The sequence below is a fragment of the Peromyscus californicus genome, unplaced genomic scaffold (genome assembly GCF_007827085.1).
Source record: "Peromyscus californicus insignis strain IS unplaced genomic scaffold, ASM782708v3 Scaffold_14__1_contigs__length_90479793_seg_2, whole genome shotgun sequence".
Taxonomy (NCBI): Eukaryota; Metazoa; Chordata; class Mammalia; order Rodentia; family Cricetidae; genus Peromyscus; species Peromyscus californicus.
This window is the reverse complement of record NW_026294436.1, coordinates 64,333,494-64,356,562: the sequence shown is the minus strand read 5'-3', so window position 1 is coordinate 64,356,562 and position 23,069 is coordinate 64,333,494. Positions and strand designations below refer to the sequence as shown.

At 40.0% G+C, this 23,069-nt stretch overlaps 1 protein-coding gene across 5 annotated transcripts in view; it reads left to right on the top strand.

Moving 5' to 3' along the window:
- The window catches only part of Ahctf1 (AT-hook containing transcription factor 1), a 57,442-nt gene that overhangs the window by 31,454 nt on the left and 2,919 nt on the right, over positions 1-23,069 (top strand). For 3 of the 5 annotated variants that reach the window (XM_052737787.1, XM_052737784.1, XM_052737789.1), the window contains exons 25-34: positions 169-319; positions 907-1,014; positions 3,427-3,619; positions 4,434-4,637; positions 5,271-5,688; positions 7,631-7,730; positions 10,731-10,825; positions 13,433-13,614; positions 14,954-16,688; positions 21,452-21,585. In XM_052737787.1, the coding sequence (XP_052593747.1) occupies positions 169-319; positions 907-1,014; positions 3,427-3,619; positions 4,434-4,637; positions 5,271-5,688; positions 7,631-7,730; positions 10,731-10,825; positions 13,433-13,614; positions 14,954-16,688; positions 21,452-21,585 (3,320 nt within the window). The remainder of the gene's footprint in view (positions 1-168; positions 320-906; positions 1,015-3,426; positions 3,620-4,433; positions 4,638-5,270; positions 5,689-7,630; positions 7,731-10,730; positions 10,826-13,432; positions 13,615-14,953; positions 16,689-21,451; positions 21,586-23,069) is intronic. The other 2 variants (XM_052737786.1, XM_052737785.1) reach the window with 2 other exon arrangements.

The window sequence follows — 23,069 nt, the reverse complement described above, 5'->3', positions numbered from 1 at the left end:
AAGATTTCATTGCAAAATGCTTACACTCAGGCTAGAACAGATACCGAATGATTCCCTTCCTGGAGTCACCACCATCATTTCCTTGTGTTGTACAGTCATGTTACCTTTTTTTCTTTTACTAAAATCTTGTTAGAGATGCAACTGAGTCCTGTATTCTTTATTTTTCAGTTTCGAGACCCAAACCATTATCAGCATTTCCAAAGAAAGCCGTAACAGGAACAGTGTTAACAAGATCTACTTTCATCAGTAATGTGTTGTCTAAAATTGGAGAGGTGTGGGCAAGCCATGAACCTAGAAATGGCATCTCACTTTACAATAGGTATTGTTTTTAGCTACCTTTAAGTTGTACTTACTTTATGTGTGTGGTGTGGGGATAAGGCATGCAGCTCACAGAGCCCGTGTGGAGGTCAGAGGAATATTTACAAGAGCTGATTCTTTCCTTCCACCATATTGGTCCTAGGGTTCAAACTCAGGGTGTCGGGTAAGTCCTGCTACATGTACTCTTTCCAGAACAACAGCAGTATTCAGCAGCAGGGCACCCTCACTGTTAGTGAGTTTATTATAGGATATAAAATACGAAATTTCTTTACGTTAACCACTTTGTTAAAGGATTGTTTGGTCATTAAGTTTATGTGTGTGCGCGTGCACGTGCGCTTGTTTGGAGGTCATAGGACAACTTGTGGGAGTCAGTCCTCTCCACCATTTGGGTTCTGGAGATTGAATTCAGACACTGAGACTGAGTTCTTCTAGCCCCGTTTCACATTTTCAAGTGACTATTATTATTTGTAAACTGCAGAGATGTACAAAGTAAAGAATGGAAGTTCTTTCTTCCATCTAGTCTCATAGCATTTTTGCCAGTGACCCATATGGTACATAACTTAAAACTGAATTTTTATTTTTCTGTAGTCCTAAAACAGAACAGCCATCTCTTGTAGTACATCCTTTCCCACATCCAGAACTTCCTGAGGCATTTGTTGGAACACCAATTTCAAAAACATCCCAGAGAATTTCTAGGTGAGACTTTATTGGATTGTATTGAAAAAACTGTAATTGTCTTAAGTTTTAACAGGTGCTATTTTAAATTCTTTTTTTTTTTTTTTTTTTTGGTTTTTCGAGACAGGGTTTCTCTGTGTAGCTTTGCGCCTTTCCTGGAACTCACTTGGTAGCCCAGGCTGGCCTCGAACTCACAGAGATCCGCCTGGCTCTGCCTCCCGAGTGCTGGGATTAAAGGCGTGCGCCACCACCGTCCTGCTGCTATTTTAAATTCTTAAGTAAAATTTAAATACGTATAATTTGGACAAGAGTATAGTCATTTTAGGAAATTATAAATCAGCTTTTAGTATATTTAACATTCTTTTTACTTGCCTCATGTGGCTTAGTTGTTTCTGTAATTAGTTATTAAATCTTGGTTGACGTGGTGAAGATTTCTCCTGGGCTTTACTGAAGTATCTTGTGTTGCTTAGTTGCAGTAATAACTTGATCTTACCTAATTTTTTTTTTTTTTTTTTTAAATTTTTGAGACATGGTTTCTCTGTTGTTTTGGTGCCTTTCCTGGAACTCACTCTGTAGATCAGGCTGGCCTCGAACTCACAGAGGATCCACCTGGCTCTGCCTCCTGAGTGCTGGGATTAAAGGCGTGTGCCTCCACCGCCCGGCTTACCTAAATAATTAATATTTAAGTCTTAGTAAAAAATGAAATTGTGATTAAGTATATATTTAAGACATAATCATTACTAACCATGCATTTTTTTTTTCTGAGTAATAATGCTTGAGTATTTTAAATTTTTAGTTGTGCTGTCAAAAATTATACTGATTATTAATTAAAATGAGATTTTTATACTAGCAATAAGTTACCTGGCATAAGTTTATAACAAATAGTTGAAACCAAAGATGTTTGTGGAGCTTTCATAATTGAATATATTTTGAAAGTTGGAAAGGACCTACTTTTTAGACTAAATGTAGTTAGATGATTTCCATTACCACATGATCGTTAGCTGATGTAAATGAAGTTGTACCTAATGTTCTCTGCCTTTTCCATTAGTTGTGACTGTCTCTAACAAGTCACTGTCTTGTTCTCTTAACTTAGCAGCGTAGTGTAGCAGACGGCAGTAAGACCCTAATGAAGACCCAGCCTAAGGGTTTCAGGCCTCAAGCATAATCAGAAGCTAATATTAACTCAGATGATAGAGAGATCCTATTAACTATAACTGTGCTTTCTCAGAAAAGTTAATGCATTCCCCAGTCAGTCAACTCTGGCATTTTTGTAAGGGTTATCTTGCTGTTTTCTGTTGTTTGCCTTGTTTATATAGATACTAGAAAGTCCATTCGTATTTGGAACACACCAAAAAAAACTTGAGGAAATCCCAAGACCTACTATGATGCTTAGCATTTCTTTTATAACATTTCTTAATTAGAAATATTTTTCTTAAAGTGTAATTTTAGTCATCTATGTGTGGGGGGCTCAGGTTTGGTTTCTGCCAATATTCCCCCACTGAGTAACAGTTTGGTGCCCCTTCTAATAGTGAGAAGTTGAACCAAAAGACTGGGGTTCCAAGGAAAACACATCAACCAGGATTTCTTACTTCTGGCAGCAGCAAAGCAGGTCACACTTTTCTGAGCATTTTCAGCTGAGGTCACCCTTGCATTTTGGAGGAAGTAAATGATGCTATTTTTTGTTTTGGGATGTGTGTGTGTATGTTTTCTAGACAGGGTTTCTCCATGTAGCCCTGTCTATTCTAGAACTCAATCTGTAGATTTGTGTGTGTGTTTTCTAGACAGGGTTTCTCCATGTAGCCCTGGCTATTCTAGAACTCAATCTGTAGATTAGGCTGGCCTTTAACTCACAGAGACCCACCTTCCTCTGCTTCCTAAGCGCTGGGATTAAAAGCGTGTCCTCTACTGCTTGGTGATGATGCTAGTTTTATCACTAAACATTTTGACCATAAACTAAGGGTGGTGGTATATGCTTATAATCTTTGCACTTGGGAGGTAAAAGCAACAGGATCAGGAGTTAAGGCCTTGGCCATTCTTGGTTGCACGCGCGAGCGCGCGCGCGCACACACACACACACACACACACACACACACACACACACACAGTTCACTAAAACATAATGGGAAGAACCACCTGTACAAGTGGTCCACTAGATATTGTGACCTGAAGATGTTTCCTGGAGGTTGAAATTCCATGTAAAGGGAAGATAGGTTATTGAAGTTTTTGTTTTTAAATTGTTGTCTACAATTCCTAATTCCCTTTTGCTTTTAAAAGAACTTCAGACTTTTAAAACTAATGCTCTCATTTTTATTACTCTACTATACCTGCCTAACATTGTTTACATGTTAGCGGTGTTTGTTAGTGAGCACACAAATATGAGTGATTGTTTTGAAACTAATAAAAAAGTTACTAAGTTTTTCTATTTAATTACAGACTACTGGACTTGGTTGTTCATCCTATCCCCCAACCTTCTCAGTGTTTGGAGTTTATTCATCAAAGTCCAACAAGATCTCCTTTATGTCTGCTATCCAGTTCATTGCCATTAAGTTCACAATTAAAAAGGCCACATCAGAATACCTCCAGGCCTTCAGAATTACTTCTACTTGAAACTCCTCCTGTAGTTAAGGTTAGTATTACCTGTCTGTCATCCTGGGGAATTAGCATTTTTCAGTTAGCACAGAGAAATTAAGCTGTTTTTGGCGTAACTATGGGTAGTCAAAGTGTTACTTTTTTTCCTTTCATTTATTTATTTTTCAGGGTTTTGGTTTTTTTGAGGCATTTTCAGTGTGTAGCCCTGGCAGTGCTAGAACTCGCTCTTTAGACCAGGCTGGCCTGGAACTCTCCCTCTTCCTCTCAAGTGCTGGGATTCAAGGTGTGCACCACCACCACCTGGCTATGCTTATATTTTCAAAGTACTATTTAGAGTATAATATAAATCTGTACGTGAGTATCATAAAATGTCCTTTATAAAATGCTTTCAGGTTTTTGAGTGATATACACACATACTTTATTGCTGATAATCATGTTTACATTTTTTTTCCAAGTGCTTTGGTTTTAGGCTTATTTTTACTTGCTTTACTTTGAACTCCTGTTATAAGGTGATCTTGAAAAGATTGTTCTTCCACCACACTTGCTAAATTCCTAAGAGGGAAACAAACCCACATTTGGGATGACTGGTAGTAATAATGGGCAAACACATTTTTTCATTTTTCAAGTATTTTTGCATATGGTATTTTTTATTAGTTAAAAAGGAAAAAGTCAAGGCCTTTAGAAAGAGTATAAAAAAAGTTCTAATTGAATCTTTTTATTTTCCCACCAATCTGAAATAAAATTTTGTACTTGGTTTTTGAAGATAGAAATATATATGCCTTGAAATTACTGTCTGCCCTTGTGTGAATTACAAGCACTAATAATGGGGTTCTCTTTGCTCTTCCTCGTAGAAAGCTAAATCTTTGGCTCTGTCGGCTACTTCATCTGGATTTGCCGAGTTTACTCCCCCATCCATCCTCAGATCTGGTCTTCGAACAACACCTTTGGCGTCTCCCTCTCTGTCACCTGGAAGATCCCTCACTCCACCTTTCAGACTTAAAGAAACCAGGATTTCTTTCATGGAAGAAGGCATGAGCACGCACTGGACTGAGAGAGTAAGTTTGAGTAACAGCACAGGGTCGTTTTGGTTTTGGTTTTGGGTTTTTTTTTTTGTTTTTTTTTTTTTTTTTTTTTTTTTTTTTGTATGCAATCTTGTGGATAGTCTTGAAACTACAAAATAGTCCTGGGGGGAAAAAAAAAAAAACTTCTAGAGCATGGACTAAGCCAATATATATCTTCTACAAGTAAAATAAAGTGTGTGGGTGTGTGGAATGGGTGTGTGTGCGCGTTTACTATTATGCTATTACGTATTGGGGACAGAAGTGACGCTGGGCTACGTAGACTTCCTAATGGTTTGGTTTTCATCCAGAATCTTGTTGCTTTCCTTGCCTAATTGCTTTATATATAGAAAGAGTGTCTGTAAAGTCCACTTTAATTAATAGTAATAGAAATCTACCCACTTGATGATTTTTCATCATCTGTACATTGTATTTTGTCTCAATTGCTGATACTGATTATAGAAATTAAACAGCAATTCACTTTTAGTTACACAACTAAAAAATTTTGATTCGAAACAAATGAATTTTAATTAAGAAAGTTAAAAAAAATACGAAGTATGGAAAGGGTGGGTGTGTTTGGGATAGATAGCTGGGAACTCTGATGCTTTAATTTTCTTTTCATAATCCCAGGCTACAGATGACCGTAATGCAAAAGCATTTGTTAGTACATCTTTCCATAAATGTGAGCTCCCAACAGAAACTGACTGGATGAAGACCAGTGATAAAAATCCTTATTTCCCTCTGGATATCCCTATAAAGGGCCATCAGAAAGTGGTTGCAGGGTCGATGGACTCCCACTCCCGACGTCTGGAGAAACTGGATGTGAGCAAAGAAGACAGCATTGCTTCAACCAGATCAGACCAGACTTCCTTAGAATATCATGACGCACCGTCACCAGAAGACTTGGAAGATGGTGTTTTTGTGTCCCCCAAGCCAGCAAGTGCTTCCACTGAAGTAACTACTAATTCGACTCTACAAACTGACAAGGGGAATATTAAAGATTTGTTTAATTCAGAAGGTACTCCTTCAGCTGTGGAGAAACAAATGGGTAGGAACTTTAAATACATACTCAAAATTTCATAATAGAATATCTTCTACCATAGGAAAGCATTCCAGGCTAAACAATTTTTTTCTCACAGTGTACTAGGTCCTAGACAAAGTAAATTTTACTTCAGCTTAGGAAAATGCCTTGTGTTCTTTCATAAGTAACTAAGACATTTGATGACAAGAGAACTTGTATGTGCTACCTTTTTATTTAGCCATGACATTTGGAAAACAACAGTAGTAATGTTTAAGGAAGGGACCTAACGTGCTGTAGTCTGCCTTGAAGGTTTTCCAGTAACTGAGAAGTAATAGTGCCAACTTCATACATACATGAGTACTGTATTTTGATTCTGCTCTCTGCCCTCACCTCTGAAATAAGCACACGAGGGTCATAAGAGTCCTTCAAGTATGTGCTCTAGTAGAAAATCACCCTCCCCACCCTGCAGGGGGTGCTAGCTGTTGACTCTTGAGTGGTGAGTGCACTGGATACAGTACTTCTGGATCTAGTAGATACACTGTAGTGGATGGACTCTGAAGACAGACACTTGGGATAGGGGGCCAAGTGAACATCAGAAAGGGAGACTTGGCTTAGAATTGATGGATCAGATGCCTGTTTTACAACATTAAAATTGGGGGGGGGCAACTTTATGAAAGGTCTTTCTTTAGCTCTAAAAACTAAATACATGCAATAAAAACCTGGGGATGGATGTAGCTCAGTTGATGGTGTGCTTGCCTAGTGTGCATCAAGCCCTGGTTTTGATCACCAGCACCAGATTAAGCAGGCATAAGTAGAACTGGAATCTCACTCAAGACGTAGAGCAGGAAAACCAAGTTCCAAGTCCTCCTTGGCTACATAGTATTTGAAACTAGCCTGGGATATATGAAACTTTACCTCCTTTAAAAAAAAAATTAAAAAAAAAATCTGGCCAGGCGTAGTGGTGCACGCCTTTAGTCCCAGCACTAGGGAGGCAGAGGCAGGTGGATCTCTGTGAGTTAGAGGCCAGCCTGGTCTACAGAGAGAGTTACAGGACAGCCAGGGCTGTTACACAAAGAAACCCTGACTTGGAAAACAAAAACAAAACAAAAAAAAAAAGTCAGTGTCATAAGTAGATTTTATTTCATGTTTTTAGCCTAGGCAGATTGAAGGTTTTGTAACAGATGAGTGAACTTATTTATATTGTGCTGTCTTTAGCAAACATAGGCATTAATTATTCTAAGACCTTTAGGATTGGACTCATCAATAGAAAATGTATCTAGAATTTCATGCTGCTTTCTCTCTCTTTTTTTTTTTTTTTTTTTTTTTTTTTTTTGGTTTTTCGAGACAGGGTTTCTCTGTGTAGCTTTGCGCCTTTCCTGGAACTCACTTGGTAGCCCAGGCCGGCCTTGAACTCATAGAGATCCGCCTGGCTCTGCCTCCCAAGTGCTGGGATTAAAGGCGTGCGCCACCACCGCCCGGCTGCTGCTTTCTCTTTTAATGTGCTGTATTCCACTAAAATAAAATGGTCACCCTTAGATAACGATATTCGTAGCAGAATCTTCATTAATTATTCCTACAATATTAAGCAGTCTCAAATAGAAATCATTTTGAAGGGATATAACATAAGCCCTAGAGTATAATAGGTTAAGTTAGAATCTTAGCCCAGCTCTAAACATAGTTTGTAATCTGAACTAACCATGTAGCTTTATGCTTCTGCTTTTTTTTCCCCTCTTAACTATCTCTTTGGATATTGAGGATTAAGTTAGTTTAGGGAGACCATGTGTTACACCAAAAATGAGAACTGGGAAGTTAAGAGGGGGCCCTTGAGCTAGGCCCAAAGAAGTAGGAGGAAATGCTAACAGCCCGATGCCAAGGAATTAAAACAAATTAGAACAAAAGAAGTAGGCCCAGCAGTTTTCCTTAAATGATGGTGATACATTTGTCATGACCTTACCTATCTGTCTTCCAGGCTCTGGGGAAGTTGCAGTGGAGGCATCTTCAGAATTGAGTCGTTTAAGCCCTGTCCAAAGAGCTGAAACTTCTCTTTGTGTGTCCTCAGCCTCTGGAGGGTAAGTGTATGGAAACAACTGAGGGCTTAGAGATAGCAGCTTGTTGGTTAAGAGTGTGTACTGCTCTTCCGAGGACCCAACTTACCTGCATCGGGTAGCACAAAACTGCCAGTAATTCCAGCTCCAGGGATCTGATGCCTCTGACCTCATTAAATGACACTCTCACAAGTAAATCGGGCTGGAGAGATGGCTTTATTTAAGAGCACTTGCAGTTCTTCCATAGTTCCCATGTTCTGTTCCCAGCACCCATATATATGAGATGCTTCACAGCTGTGTATAAACTCCAGTCTCTAGAGACTGAGTTCAGCTCTTCAGCATCTATATAAAATCATAGTGTATGCCTAGAGTACCAGTTCTGGACACACAAGAGGATCCTTGGTCTGGACAGTGGTGGCACATGCCTTTAATCCCATACTTGGGAGGCAGAAGCCAGCCTGGTCTATAGAGCAAATTCCAGGACAGCCAAGACAGAAACCTTCCTCAGAAAACCAAAAAAAAAAAAAGGAAGGAAGGAGTATCCTGGGTCCTTACTGGCCCACCACACTAGCCAGTCATTGAACTCCAGGTTTAGTGAGAGACCCTGTCTCAAAAAATAAAGTGGACTTGGCCACGTAGTGGTGGCATACACTTTTAATCCTAGCACCCAGGAGGCAGAGACAGGCAATCTCTGTGAGTTCGAGGGCAGCCTGGTCTACAGAGCAAGTTCCAGAACAGCCAGGACTACACACAGAGAAACCCTGTCTCAAAAAACAAAAAAAGATGGAAATCATAGACATCTGAAGTTGGCCTCCATGTTCATGCAACTGTACACACAACTGTACACAGGTGTACACACACACACACACACACACACACACACACACACACACACACACAGAACATAAAGAAGGTGATTTAGACAGTTGGTCCATTCCCTACACCTTCTTCCAATCTGTGTCCTCACCTCCCACCTCCTAAGACAGTTTTATTCCTATTTGAGTGTGATAGAAGACCCAAAAATGCCAGGCATGGTGGCACACCCATTTAATTCCAACACTTGTGAGTCAGAAGCAGGCAGATCTCTGAGAGTTAAAGGCCAGACTGGTAAACATAGTGAATTCCAGGATAGCTAGAGCTACATAGTAAGACCTTGTGTCAAAAAAAAAAAAAAAAAAAAAAAAAAAAAAGACCAAAACACATTTTTCTTATGGTCATTTGAAAATAGTATGCTTCTAGTGCCAGCAAAGCCAAGGTATCCCAGATGATGTATGTCAGCGTTTGCTTTTTGATACCTGGTTTAGTTAGATATGGTGGCTTACAACTGTAATTTAGCACTTAGGAGGCTGAAGGAGGAGGAATGTGAATTCCAGGTCAGTCTATCTCCAGTAGTGGGGAAAAAAACCCAGTCTAGCAAATCAGTTCTAGTTCATAGATTATAGTCAATTGTAAGGTTACATTAAAATATATACCAACCTACTGCTTCCATTGTTGAAAGTCAGCTTACCTAATCAATTAGTATGATCACGTTTGTTTTAGTTCAGCACTTGAAGTAGCACTGTTGTAGAGAATATAAAACATTGACAGCTTTAATTCTTTAGAAATAATAAGATAAGTTTGATACAACTAGCCCACATAAAGCATGGTTTTATAAGACATAAGAATAATTCTTTACTTTATGAGCAAGCAATGAGTATGACATCATAAGCTATCCACATCTGCTGGAGAATATTATTTCAAGGTGTGTTACTTTCGTTTATGCTCTGAAAAGCTTGTTTAATGATGCAAAGATGTGTTTGATTAAATAAAATTCACCTGTGGTCAGGAGGCTGTGTCAGCAACTGGCTGACAGGAAGTGATGAGGAGGAGCCAGGTGAGAAAGGGTTTATAAGGAGGGGCAAGGAGAAGCATGAGGGCTTTTTAAAGGACTCGAGCAAGGAGAGGAGGTAAGCTATTTGCTATTTAGCCTCTCTGAAGAGCAGAATTCCACTTTAACCTTTGAATCTTGAGTTCTTTAGAGGGAGAGAGAACTAGAGTTAAGTTCCCTTCGTATGTAGCTTTTCAACAGTTGGAGCCAGAGGGAACAGATTTCCCTCTAGTACGGCCCTTGTGGCCTAACCACTGCTGCTGGTGGTGGTGGAGTTGCTGAGTCAGACAGCTGTGGCTTAAAAGGCAGCCACTATTTAAATGGCAACAGTCACCTCTGTCAAGCTTAGTCACGTGTTTTCTGCTGAGAATACAAATTCAATAACTGGAATCCTCCAGGACTTCAATAAAAAGTAGAAGAAATAAAGGATTTTCTTGATCTTTTTTTTATTGCTTATTTTGTAATGTTTCATTTTAATAAAAATGTTACTTATTTTGGTAGGTTTGATGGCCAGTTACAAAAAAGCCAAAAAGCAAACGATTGTATCAGAAAAGTTAGTTTCCATGAGAATCTAGGTGAATATCAATATTTTGGCAAGCTAGTTGTCAAGATAATCTCACAAACGTCTACAAATAAGTACTTCAGAAACTGCTTTCTTGGGAATATAGTGTTTGTTCTGTTTTAAAAGTTAGCATGCTTTAGTTGGGACTTAGGGGAAAGCCAGTGATAGATGACTGTCAGGATAGTTTACAACTATTGTCATTAGTTGTCCATTCTGAGTCATTAACCTTAATATTTCCAGTTAGCATTAAAGAGCTGATGCTGAGCCTACCAAGTCATAGGAAATCCTGTATACCTGACAGACTTATTTGAAAAATACGGCTACTGATTATTTTTAAATGCCTGAAATGTAATTTATATACTGAGACACTTAGGAACCATTTTATTTGTACTTTTAAGGCCATACCATTGTTACAAAAAAGTAAAAAGAAAGCAGGAAAAACAAATGCAACAGTAATTCTCTTGTAAATTTTATGTAACCTAAACCATGCTTGATAGTGACTTCTGAGTTTTGGTTTTCATAGCAAAGTAGAGAGGAGAGGGTGGGACAGGTTCGTGGGTCTCACACACTCAGGTGTGCATTTCTGTTTCTCAAGGAAAACCCCCGCCTCAGGATCCAAGGCATCAGTTTCAGATGGAATAGTGTCCGTTGAAAGCGGAGCCTCCACAGTAAGAGCAGACCATGATGAATGTATGTATCATTTAGTGTTTGGAATTAAGACTTCGGTGCTTAAAAGGATAGTATTAGATTTTCCTTTTCTCAGTTCTTCACCTCTGGCCAGCTTCCCTGGAGTAAAAGCATTCTAAGAATATCAAGAGACACTTAAGAATAGGAATCTCAGCTGGGCACGGTGGAGCATGCCTTTAATCTCAACACTCAGAGGCAGGGGCAGAGGATCTCTGTGCGTTCACAGCCAGCCTGGTCTACAGAGTGAGTTCCAGGATAGCCAGGCTGTTTCACAGAAAAACCCTGTCTCGGGACAAAATGGGGGGGGGGGGGGGGGGGCGGGGGGCGGAGTGTAGGAATGTCATTGGATTTTGTGGACAGACTTTCATACTTTCCTTTGGAACAGGAAGGAATAGCAAAATAAATGACCAGTTCATAGCAGTTTATTCAGGGAAATCAATAAATATATTATTAAATACTTCAAAATTTTAATATGGTTAGTTTTGTTTTATACAAATAAGATGATATTTTTACTCTGTGCATTCCAGTGAGATCAAGGGAAAGCAGACATGGTCTATCTATTCCCAGACACATTTCATATGTATTAGCTTGTTGAATCTTCCTAACACTGTGCTTTGATGGGGTTACCGAGGTCTGGAGTCCACCCCCACCTCCCACTATTTACACCTTTTGACCTATCATAGTTTAGGTAATGTCTGGGTCGAGCTTGAGAATTTTGCCCCAAGATTAAGAATATTAAATGCACTGGGAATGGTGACTCACGCCCTTAATCCTAGTACTCTATAAATTCTGAGCCATCCTGGTCTACATGGCAACTCCAATACAGCCAGGACTACTTCATATAGAGACCCTGTCTTAAAAACAAACAGCAACAACAAAAAGAATGTGAGGTGAAATGTATGTTTATTGTAAACTAATCTAAGAGAAATTCCTAACATGTAAAGTTACCAACTTAAGTCGTTTTCTTCAATTCTGTTGTGTTTTTCCACACCCGTGGAAAGAAGAGACAGTATTGTAACTGCAGAGTATGCAGATCTGATTGAGACTGCTTTGGTTTCATAACTCAGGTCTGTACTAACTGAGCTATCCCTAAGTATGTTTTGTCTGATAAGTACTATTTTCATGTAAAATATTTAGAATAATGTTTGGCACTCAGTTAAAGCTAATGCATGCTACCTGCTATTATAAATATCATTACATGATCAATACTTTAAGTAAAAGCCAAAAAAAAAAAACCAGCCGGACGGTGGTGGCTCACGCCTTTAATCCTAGCACCCAGGAGACAGAGGTAGGTGGATCTCTCTGTGAGTTGGAGGCCAGCCTGGTCTATAGAGTGAGTTCCAGGACAGGCCCCAAAGCTCCACAGCAAAACCCTTTCTCAAAAAACCAAACAAGCCGGGCGGTGGTGGCGCACGCCTTAAATCCCAGCACTTGAGAGGCAGAGGCAGGCGGATCTTTGTGAGTTCGAGGCCAGCCTGGTCTACAGAGCGAGATCCAGGAAAGGCGCAAAGCTGCACAGAGAAAGAAACCCTGTCTTGAAAAACCTAAAAAAAAAAAAAAAAAAAACCAAACAAAAGAGAGAAGAAAAAAAAAACAACTTTTAAAGTATTTAAGACTTTTTCCATAGCAGTAATCCACACAGTATCCTGTCCTTTAATACTGTACCCTGTCATTGGATAAGGATGTTCAGTGATATGATTAACTACTTTTTGGTAAGATCTCAATATTTTTGTCAGTTATTCTTTCTTTAATGAGTGTCATATTTCTCTTGGGTGGACATAGCTTAGAGGGTCAAAGACCACACACAGACTTCTAATATTTTATTGTTTTTCCAATAAAGGTTGATGTACTTCATGCATTGAGAGGGGGAGGTGGGTTATGGTGCCAAACACGGGCGTAAATCATTTCTCATTGTATGTATTAATAATTACATTCTAGGAATACCAACGCCGTTGTGTGTTAAAAGTATAGCGGTATTTAATTAGGCTAAATATAAACACCGTTTCCCCCATTGAGGTTATTGTGTTTTATGTCAGTCACAAATGCCAAGCCTCATAGTGACATACAAAACTTACACAAAAAGAAAAATGAAAGGGATTTCCTTTTTAAGTGGGCCATAAACTTAGGAAGTGTCAGAGAAGACATCTATACCTACTTGGATGCTTCCCACCAAAAGAAAGACATCTGTCCCTTAGAGCTACCTCAGAGTCGTAAGTTGCAGATCTCTTGTGGAATTCTGTAATGACTCAATGAGGGTGGCTATTTTTCTGGAAGTCTGAGGCCCCTTAGAGTAGTTATCATCATAGTAAACTTTCATAGTAATGGCGAGAATTGTGAACCAGTTCGGGAAGACCAGTGTGGTTTTCAAGTGTGAAGTTTCTCTTCTGTGTTTGCCTTTGTGGGGAGTGTGTATGTACTGTTTCAACTTGATACTATCCACAAAAATGGGGAGCCGTGAGTAGGGCTTCCTCCTGAAGAGGTCAACACCTTCTGACAGTGTATTCAAATACTCTCAAGTCTAGGGAATCTGTTGCTTTCTGGATTGTATGAATCAAGTTTTTGGTTTTGGAATGTAAGAGGTTATTCTGGTGTTTTTTGCTTTTTTTCCAGCTGTGACCAACATGGTGGAAGGTGGTGAACGCTCTGGGCCTGTTACCTCTGAACATAGCCTTGACCAAAACTTAACCTTAAACCTAAAAGAAGATCATGAAGTAGAAGCTGATGTACCTGTTGGTTTACCAGAAGAAAAGCCTCAAATTTTTGTCAGTCCTCCTGATACTCAAGAAATTCATGTAAAAATATTAATTTTTTTTAAATGCTTTACAAGTTTTTGTCTGGTTGGGCTTTAAAGATGATCACTTAAACTTAGAACATAAAATCTCCTCAAGAAACAAATACATAAATAACCTTTAAGAGATTGATTTTTATGAAAAACCAAATAATAATTATGAGCCACAATTCAGCAATTTAATTTTTTTGCTTATTTGCTTTAAATGGAGGGTTTTTAGCTATCAGTAAACATAGTGGTTACTTGACGTTTAGACTCCATGGTGATAAGTGAATATAGTGAAACAAGATCTCCCTGCATTTCTGTGGGAGAAGACACTAGAGAAAAGGTTTCTTTTAGTACTTGATAGGACTTCCTGCTTTCCTAAAATCTTACCAAATCCCTTTCATTATCAAGGGAACTTTCAGTAAATGGATTTAAGATTAAAAGCCAACTCTTCTAATCATTCTAATTACTCATAGAAATCTAATTGTATGGAGTTGGGGGAGGGCTATTTATAAATTCATCCACATTCATCTTTTTGTAAGTTCTCTCCCTAAAATAAATGACACTAAATTTCCTATTTCTTCAGTTTGAAGGCTAACAGAAATGTGGGTGTAGTCTAACGGGACTCCTCATTTCTAGGTTGTGTCCAGCTTATCAGCTCACTATGGGGAGTGGGAAATTGTCTTTGTCTAGGTGGGTGATAATGTCTTCCTTCTTGGTCAGGAGATCTCTCTGTTACTTTCTGCCTCCTCCTTTTTCTCCCCTTCCCTTACCAAAAGGTAAATGCAAGGACCATTCCTTCTTCCACCAAACCCTTGCAGGAGAGGTACTGAACTTGACAGCCTTAGGAATTTCATGGTTTGTGCAACCCCAGCAAAGGGAAGAAGATTGAGTCTAGCCCAAGGGAGCTTATGTAGGTGAATTGTTCTTCAACCTTACGGGGATCATGCTCTTTAGAAAAGTGTGGATAGTTAGGTAATTTGGGAATTATTGTTTGGGGTTATTTCCTTTTCTCTGGTTAAGTTTTTTCTTGGATAATAGAATGTCTTTAATTTTCTTAGAATTGTTAGCATAATTTTCAAGATTTTATCAGTACTGCCTTTTTAGTTAAGGAAATGTGGAATTTCTAGTTTAATTCCAACCATAATCTCAGTATCTTTTTTGTGTAGTTATTTTGACTGAGGTTTCATTTCTTAAGTGAATATTTTATGAAGTAAACCCATTAGCATATGCCATAAGTATAGTTTGTGTTATAAAATGGACACACAGAGTGAGATGGTCATTAAAATCCTGTATGCTTTAGGTTAAAATGTATTTTATAGTTCATTAACTAGTTCCTTACCTTTAATTTATTTTAGCTAATTGGACACGAAAAACTTGAAGTTCAAAATTCAGAAGAGGAAGCCAAGAATCTTTCATTTAGTGAGTTGTATCCCTCAGGATCACTTAAACTTCAATATAATTTTGATGCTATTGAGCAGCAGTTTTGTGACCTCCCCGATGACAAAGACTCTGCTGAGTGTGATATCGCTGAAGTAGATGGGGAGCTTTGTGTGGCCCAGAGCAACTTTACCTTGATACTGGAAGGGGAAGAAGGAGAGGCTGAGGCAGGTGACTCTGCAGCGGTGAATGTGTCATCAAAAGCAACTAACGTAGCAGCCAAGGAGAAACCTGGGTCCCGAGTGGAACCTGATCACCAAGAGCGTGTTACAGACTTGCCATCTGATGTAACTGGTGACCAAGAATCCCACAAGGTAGAGACTTTACCATATGTGCCTGAACCAATTCAAGTGGCAATTGCAGAAAACTTGCTGGATGTAATTAAAGATACAAGAAGTAAGGAAGCAGCTTCAGCAGCAGTGGAACAGGTTCTTCACGAAGATGGAGCCTTACTAGGCCCAAAGGTTACACTTCCCTCCAAGTTAACACGATCTACACTGAAGACTCTTCAGGAAACAAGTGCCGAGACTGGAAACACCAGCCAAAGTGATGACATGGTTTCTACTAGAATTCGCACACGGAGGCAGCATGCCCAAAACCTGAATGTCACATCAGAACAGCAGGAGTCCTTAGCAGTTGTTACTCCTAAGAGGAGAACTAGAAAAGTAAAAGAACTTCCTGGGTCTCCAGACAGTACCTGTTCTGCTGTAACCTTAGCATCTGAGACCCAGCTAACCCCTCAAAATTGTCTCACTCCTAGGAGAGGAAGGAAGAGAAGGGAAGTTGTTAGCCAAGGCACACTAGCAAGCCCTGACACTGTGGAGCGGAAGCCACGGGAGCCGCCAGCCACTAAAGAAACGCCATCCAGAACAGCAGTCAAGCTCTCATCTGTTAGAAGGACTCCAAGAAGACTTAAATCTGTAGAAAATGGACAAAGTGCCAAAAGTGTAAAAGATGTAAACATTAGTAAAGCAGCAGCAAGTCACAGTGGGTCTACAAAGATGAGGAGTGCTAATTTAGAAGAGTCTCAAAATGTGGCCTATAAACCAGAGGAGGAACCCAGTGACCAGCAACTGCCTCGAAAACGAAGAAGGGTCAGGGAGAGAGAGGTTAGTGTGTCGAGTGTGATAGAGGAGCCTAAGCTTGTTTCCTCCAGGTTACCGAGTCAAACAGGATTTGATGTGCCGGCCACACCTAGGAAACGTGGTAGACCAAGGAAAGTAGTGCCATTAGAAGATGGTGGCGCCACGGCTGTGGAGGGACAGACAAGGCCCCAGAAGAGAGAAGTTCCAAGTGTCCGAAGATCTCCACGGAACACCCCAGTTAGAAATATGAGCACTTTAGAAAAATCCATTTTAGTGCCAAGTGAGGAAGTGGCTATAGTGATGACCTCTAATACAAAACCTACAAAGAAGTCTGCAAATGAAAGCAAAAAAGGTCCATTGCCAGCACTATCAGACTTGGAGGCTGAAACAACCCACAAGAAGCCAGCTGACCATGAGGAAAGATTGCTTGCCACTGCAGCTTTGACTAAATCTTCCCGGAGCACAAGGACTAGGTCTAGAAAGATCATATCGTTGACGGACTTTTCTGAACCCAAAGCTGAGCCTTTGTTTTCTCCTCCTTCAGTGAAGGTTCCAAAGAAAGCAAAAGGTATTTAATTTTATTTTTCATTTTGATCTTACTTAGAATGCAAGCCTAGTATTTGGTTGTTTAAAAGCACTGTTTGAGTTCATTATTTGATTTGAAGCACTGTTTTTCCTTTAAAAAAAAAAAGAAAGTAGTTGATTTTGAGATTCACGATTATCCTGAGATTCTGGCTGCCTTTCTGTATCCCACAGTCCAGTTGACATAGGCTCTATTTTATTAGGTTTCTCTTCATTCTGTCCTTATAGCTAAGTGACTTAATTTTGTTTTCCTTCAAACACAACTCTTTTTGAGCTGGGTGATGGTGTCTCATGCTTTAATCCCAGCCGATCTCCATGAGTTCGAGGTCAGCCTGGTCTACAGAGCAAGTTCCAGGACAGCTGGTGCTACACAGAGAAACCCTGTCTCAAAAAACCAAAAAAAAAAAAAAGAGTCTTATAGCCCACACTGACCTTGAATTCTCTGTGTAACTGAGAATTACTTTGAATTCTGATGCCCCTTCCTCTGCTTCCCAAGTGCTAGGATTACAGGTTATGGGCCTAAAATTAGTGGGGTTTTTTGTTTGTTTGTTTTTAAATTGAAGTACCATAGCTTTTGACTTAGGTCCCAAATCCAAATTGTTTTGTGGCCAGCTGCCAGCCGGGTCAACGGAAATAAATCTGTACTTACTGTTGCCGTGTCTGATGCATAATCGCTCCTCGTCTTTGATGAGCATGCCACATGGTTGATAAAGTTAATGCTTTCTTAAGGATAAGACTGTCTTGGTATGTAAAGCACTTATGTCCGTCAAGTAACATAGGTAGAGAAGGTATCTGTGGTATTAAACCTCGGTGGGAGCAGTGCTATAAAAATGTCCAGAAGGGTGATGATGAAGAGGTTCAGATTGGTGTAGCTGACCAGATGTCATTGGAGTAACACTTTGTAAAGTTAGTTTTAGTAATTATGGTTGGGCCTACAACATATGGTTGTTTCCTGACAATTTGAATTTTAAAATTTGAATTTCAGAGAAGCAAAGATAGCTTTATTCATTTAAGAACCATAATAATGTACAAGGCAACTCCTGGGTAGTTGCCACCTGTCTTGAAGGCCCGGTGGAAAATAAGCCATTTCAAAATCTTCCATTGTCAGGAGGTGGTGGTGCACACTTGAGAGGCAGAAGCAGGCAGATCTCTGAGAGTTTGAGGCCAGCCTGGTCTACAGAGTGAGTTCCAGGACAGCCAGGGCTACACAGAGAAACCCTGTCTCGGGAAAAAAAAAACAAACACAAAACAAAACAAAAATACTCATCTAGCTGCGTGTGGTGGTGCATGCCTCTTTCAACTCCTCACTGGGTTCCTGCAGGAGATGTTCCGTACTAGGTTTTATAGATCTTTGGCCGTGATAGCACCAGTTCCTTTCCTTCCTGATTGTTTGCTTTTTTACACTTTGCATGGAGAAAAATGAAATGAAAAATGTGTGAGAGTTTTAACTATATTAAGCTGCTATGTTAGAGAAAGTTTTAAAATGAAAGACAGTGAAATTGGTAAAATATTGTTACTATTTGTATTTTCTTTAGAGCTTAAAGAGTAAGAAATAACATGTTTGTTATGCTAACTTAGACTAGCATAGCAAATATCTTAGCAGTTTGTCATCTTCACAGAATTTTCTATCTAGCTGTTTTTCTGTTTAAAACAGTACACATCTTCTATAGAAAGTCTGATCATAAAACATGCTCTAGGACATGGATGGTCTTACCAGTCATGTATGTTTTTGCTTAAGGAATACAGAATAAGCCAAGTATGGTGCACTTCTGTAGCCCCAGTGCTGGGGAGCCTGAGGCAGGAAGGACAGCTTGTGCTGTATGGCAGGACCCTGTATCAAAACACACTACAGTGGAGGAGCATATAGATTTCCCTTATTTCATGATCATTCTCAGATATCCATGGAAGAGTTTGCATTTGAGCAGGTTTGCTGGCCTGTGTGGAAGCCAGAGGTGGACACCAGCTGTTTTCCAGTGAATCTGGAACTAACCCGCAGTTGGTCAGCAAGCCCTCGGGATCCTGCTGGTTTTGCCCCCCCAGCACTGGGAGTAGAGGCAGTTAGCACTTTGTCCAGCCTTTTAAATGACTGCTGGGGATGGAAATTCAGGTCCTTAGCTCGCACAAGTTTACCTATTGAGCCACCTCCCCTGTCCCCGTTCCCAGATACTCAGTCTTCAAAACCCTGAGTATTTATGGCACTGTAGTTTTGGGTTTTGTTTGGATTTTGTATCATGTTGCATTTTATCTCACGGATACTCCATAGGTGCTTAAACATCCTCCTGTGGGATATTTTCATGTTCTAAGGTTCCCTGAGTTATTAGGTAGATGGAGGTATTGTAGATAAGGCATTTGAGAATCAGGGTCTCATTTTGTTTGAAGTTGACCACAGTGGAATCATTTGACCACAAAAAGTAATTAATGTTGCCAACCAGAACTACCTTGTTTCTCCTCTTTCCCAGCACAGTACTGGATTTGCTTTTAGGTCTTGTAGTTTTAACTGGTGAAGTAGTCCTGGTTGTCAAAATGTTCGCCAGACATTTGCAGAGGTAGATGAGGCATTGTCTCACAATAAAATAAATGCCAGGCGGTGGTGGCGCACGCCTTTAATCCCAGCACTTGGGAGGCAGAGGCAGGCGGATCTCTGTGAGTTCGAGGCCAGCCTGGTCTACAGAGCGAGATCCAGGAAAGGCGCAAAACTACACAGAGAAACCCTGTCTCGAAGAACAAAAATAAATAAATTAATTAATTAATTAAAATAAAATTTTGTCCCTGCCCTGAAAGAGGCATGTAGGATAAACAGTGAATTTGCCGAACATTTTCGTACATGATACTGAATTCTTAAATTTCTATTCTGAGTCCCTAGAAGTAAATGGGGAAGCTTAAGTGGACTGAGAAAGCAAAAGTTGTTGTTCCAAGTAGCCTAGAAAGAGCATTATGAATACGAGCAGATTTGTAATTTTAACAGTAGGAAGGGTACCTTGCCATCAGTGGCCTGAAGTGTAATTTCTGCCTCTTAATAAGCTGGTAGTGAAGATGTCGGATGCTGCCAGTGCTTTTCTTTTGTTGTTAAGAGCCATGGCTTTTGTGGGCTGGGGAGATGGGTCAGTCAGTAAAGCACTTGACTCTCAAACTTGACCTGAGTTTGGACCCCATAATCCAAAACAAGCTGGCATGGCCCACACCCAAAAGTGGTGAGATGCAGGGGCAGAGACAGGATTCTCATGTGCCAGCTAGCCTGGTCTAGTTGTGGTAACGTTCCAGTGAGAGAACTGCATCAACCAAAAGGTGGAAGACACCTGAAAGACTGTCCCCTGACGTCCATAGAGGCACGCCTGTATCCACACAAGAGTTCAGAAAATCGTGGTTTGGGTTGAGGTTTGGGGAGTAGTGGCGGTGTTTGCTTTGTTTCATTTGAGGTAAGATCAGGCCAGCTGGGTCCCAAACTTGTCTTTTTCTTGCCTCTACCTCCTGCTGAAACTGTAGGTGTAGACCTTCATGCCCAGCAAGTCATAACAGCCGGATTTGACATCTGATGTTGGTCAGACAGTCTATTTGTGTATCTGTCTCTGTGTGCATGCCTATCATACAGACATCTTATTTATAAGGCACTTGCTATATGCATCAGATTGTTCTGATCATCTACGCATCACGATGCTGAAATAATTGTCATCTGTATCCTATTTTTTATTAGCTGAGGCACAGCTAGTAAGTCTAAACTCTGGCATGAAACCTGTGGCACACAGCACTGTGCTGCTTCCGTAATCACAATGTCATTGGTATGGAGACACTATTTAAAAGGTTCAAAGAGTCTACATAGTACATACTTTTAATAGTAGTTTTGAATCAATTTCTTTTTATTTTAAAATGTTTTCATTAGCATGTATTAATTATGCATGTATATTATCACATTTTCATATACGTACATAATGTATTTTATCATATGCAGCCCACCTCCTTTACCCTTTCTTCCCCTTCTCAGCTGGTTTCCCTGTTGGTTTTACTTTTTTTTTTTTATTTTGTATGATTCGGTTAGGGAGTGGTTTGTAGGAGCATGACCACCTGACCAATGGTGGCACCATTGGGTAAGAACATCTCCACCTCCCCCATCAACTTAACCATTGAAGAGCTCAGAAAGGGGTCGAGCCCCTCCCCCAAGTCAGCTCTTAAACTAGTCTCCGTCTGTGTCACAGCCTATTGTCAGCTCCCCTTTTTGCTTTTATGATGTGAACTTTTCTGTTGCTCCCCTGAGTCTCTTCCTTGCAAATAAAATTCACTGTGTAATACAAACCTCCTGTGGAAATTGAGACTTACACTGTATTCTGGGATTCATGCTTTCCTGAGAGAGCTGAGGAACACCAAGGATCAAACTGAGGACTAATAGTTTGTACTGCCTGGAGTCCCACCTTTCTGTAGTGGCAATCATTTAGTTTGAAGCCTACAATATTCAAGACCATTTGATTGACTTAAATGATAGTAGGATTTTTTTTATTATTAAGAAATTTTCTATTCATTTTACGTACCGACCACAGATCCCCCTGATAATGGGATTTTTTTCCCCCAACATTTCTATCTCCTGACATGGGTAATAAATTTATATGCTATGTTTTCTTGGTTTGGAATTGTTTTGTCTTTCTAGTGTGTATCATTTGTCTCAAGATTTTTGATGCAGTATAAATATGCCTTTATATTGTCGTAGTTTTAAACCATACATAGTTACAGGTAAAGGTTTTGTTTCCTGTTTTTCTTTAGCTGAAAAAATGGAGGCCAGTGCCCAGCTGAAAGAACTGGTGTCAGATCTATCATCTCAGTTTGTTGTCTCCCCTCCTGCTTTGAGAACCAGACGGAAAAATGTGTCCAGCACATCCAAGCTTCTAGATGAACTGGTAAGGAATGCAGATTGGTGAAGTCATGATGTTGCCTCAGGTTCCTGAGTGCTGAGATTACAAATATTTTTAAGTGAATTTCTCCTAAGTAAGTTTGTTGAAAAGTAAATTTATTTAAAGATAGCATGTGAGCCAGAGAGATGACTCAGCAGTTAAGCGTCTAGTTGTTCTTGCAGGGGACTTGGGTTCATTTCCCAGCTCACAACCTCCAGCTCCAGTTCTGAGGGATCCACCGCTCCCTGGCTTCCTGGGGCACGAGACATGGATGTGGCACATATGTAGACAAATTACTCAAGACACAAAATAAAACAATTTTTCTAAAGAAAGATAATGTGCACCGGTGCTGGTGGTACCTGCCTTTAATCCCAGCACTTGGAAGGCCGAGGAAGGTGGATCTCTGTGAGTTCAAGGGTACCCAGGGCTACACAGAAAAACTCTGTCCTGGGGGGGGACAAAAGATTTATATTTATATTAAGAGTACAAAACTCCTATCTACTACCTTCAAGACAGATCTGTGGTGTGTTGCTTATAACAGCAGCAGTTTTCCAGTTACCCATTAGAGTGACAGTTTTAAAATTAAAATGGTTGCCAAGTATGATGATGTGCACCCCTAATTCCAGGGCTCAAGTCAGAGACGGGCAGCTCTCTTGAGTTCAGCACCAGCCTGTTCTACATGCTGAGTTATAGGCCAGCCAGGGATGCATAGTGAGATCCCATCAAAATTATCTGGGTGTTTATTATGTAAGGTATTGGTGTGTCATTCACAGAGCATCCTTAGAAAGTTTCAGAATTAAGTCCATAGTCTCTTGTACACAGCCTTAAGATGGACATTGTTCATATACTAAATGTCAGTTACTTTTACTTACAAATGTCAGTTCATAAGCATATGTTAGATTATATTCCATGAGCCAGTTACTATGCAACAAAAATAATTCAACTGATAAGTTGATTAAAATGCAGTTTAATTGACAAAAATAAGTAATTCATTTGTTGAATAAAGTCATTCTGCCCAAATACCTCTGCATATATAGAGATAGAGATAGAGGCGAGAGGCCTTTCTAGCAGGAAAAGCGACAGCTTGCAGGGATTCAGAAGCATGGCAGGATGGTGGCTACTCAGTAGACTTGTAGGTTTCAGGTAGTTTCTGTGGAAAGTATTCTGGGAAGGAAGAAACCCATCTCTGGTGACCTAGTGCCTACAAGACGGCCAGAACCTGGACTTGGAGCTGAGCTGCATTAACTCAGGGTGGTGGACAGTGGAAGCATACACAGTGAAACTGTGACAAGACGTGGAGAATGGGTGTGTTGTGGAAATGAGGAATAAAGAGCAATTCTGTTCTAGACCATCAAGTGTTCTTCTAAAGAGCCAGAGGGCTCTGTCTAGGACCTAGGGTTTTTAGTGATGCTTGACTCCTTATCTGAGCAGGATACTTTTTTTATTTTTGGTTTTTTTTATGGAGGTTTCTTTGAAGCCCTCGCTGTCCT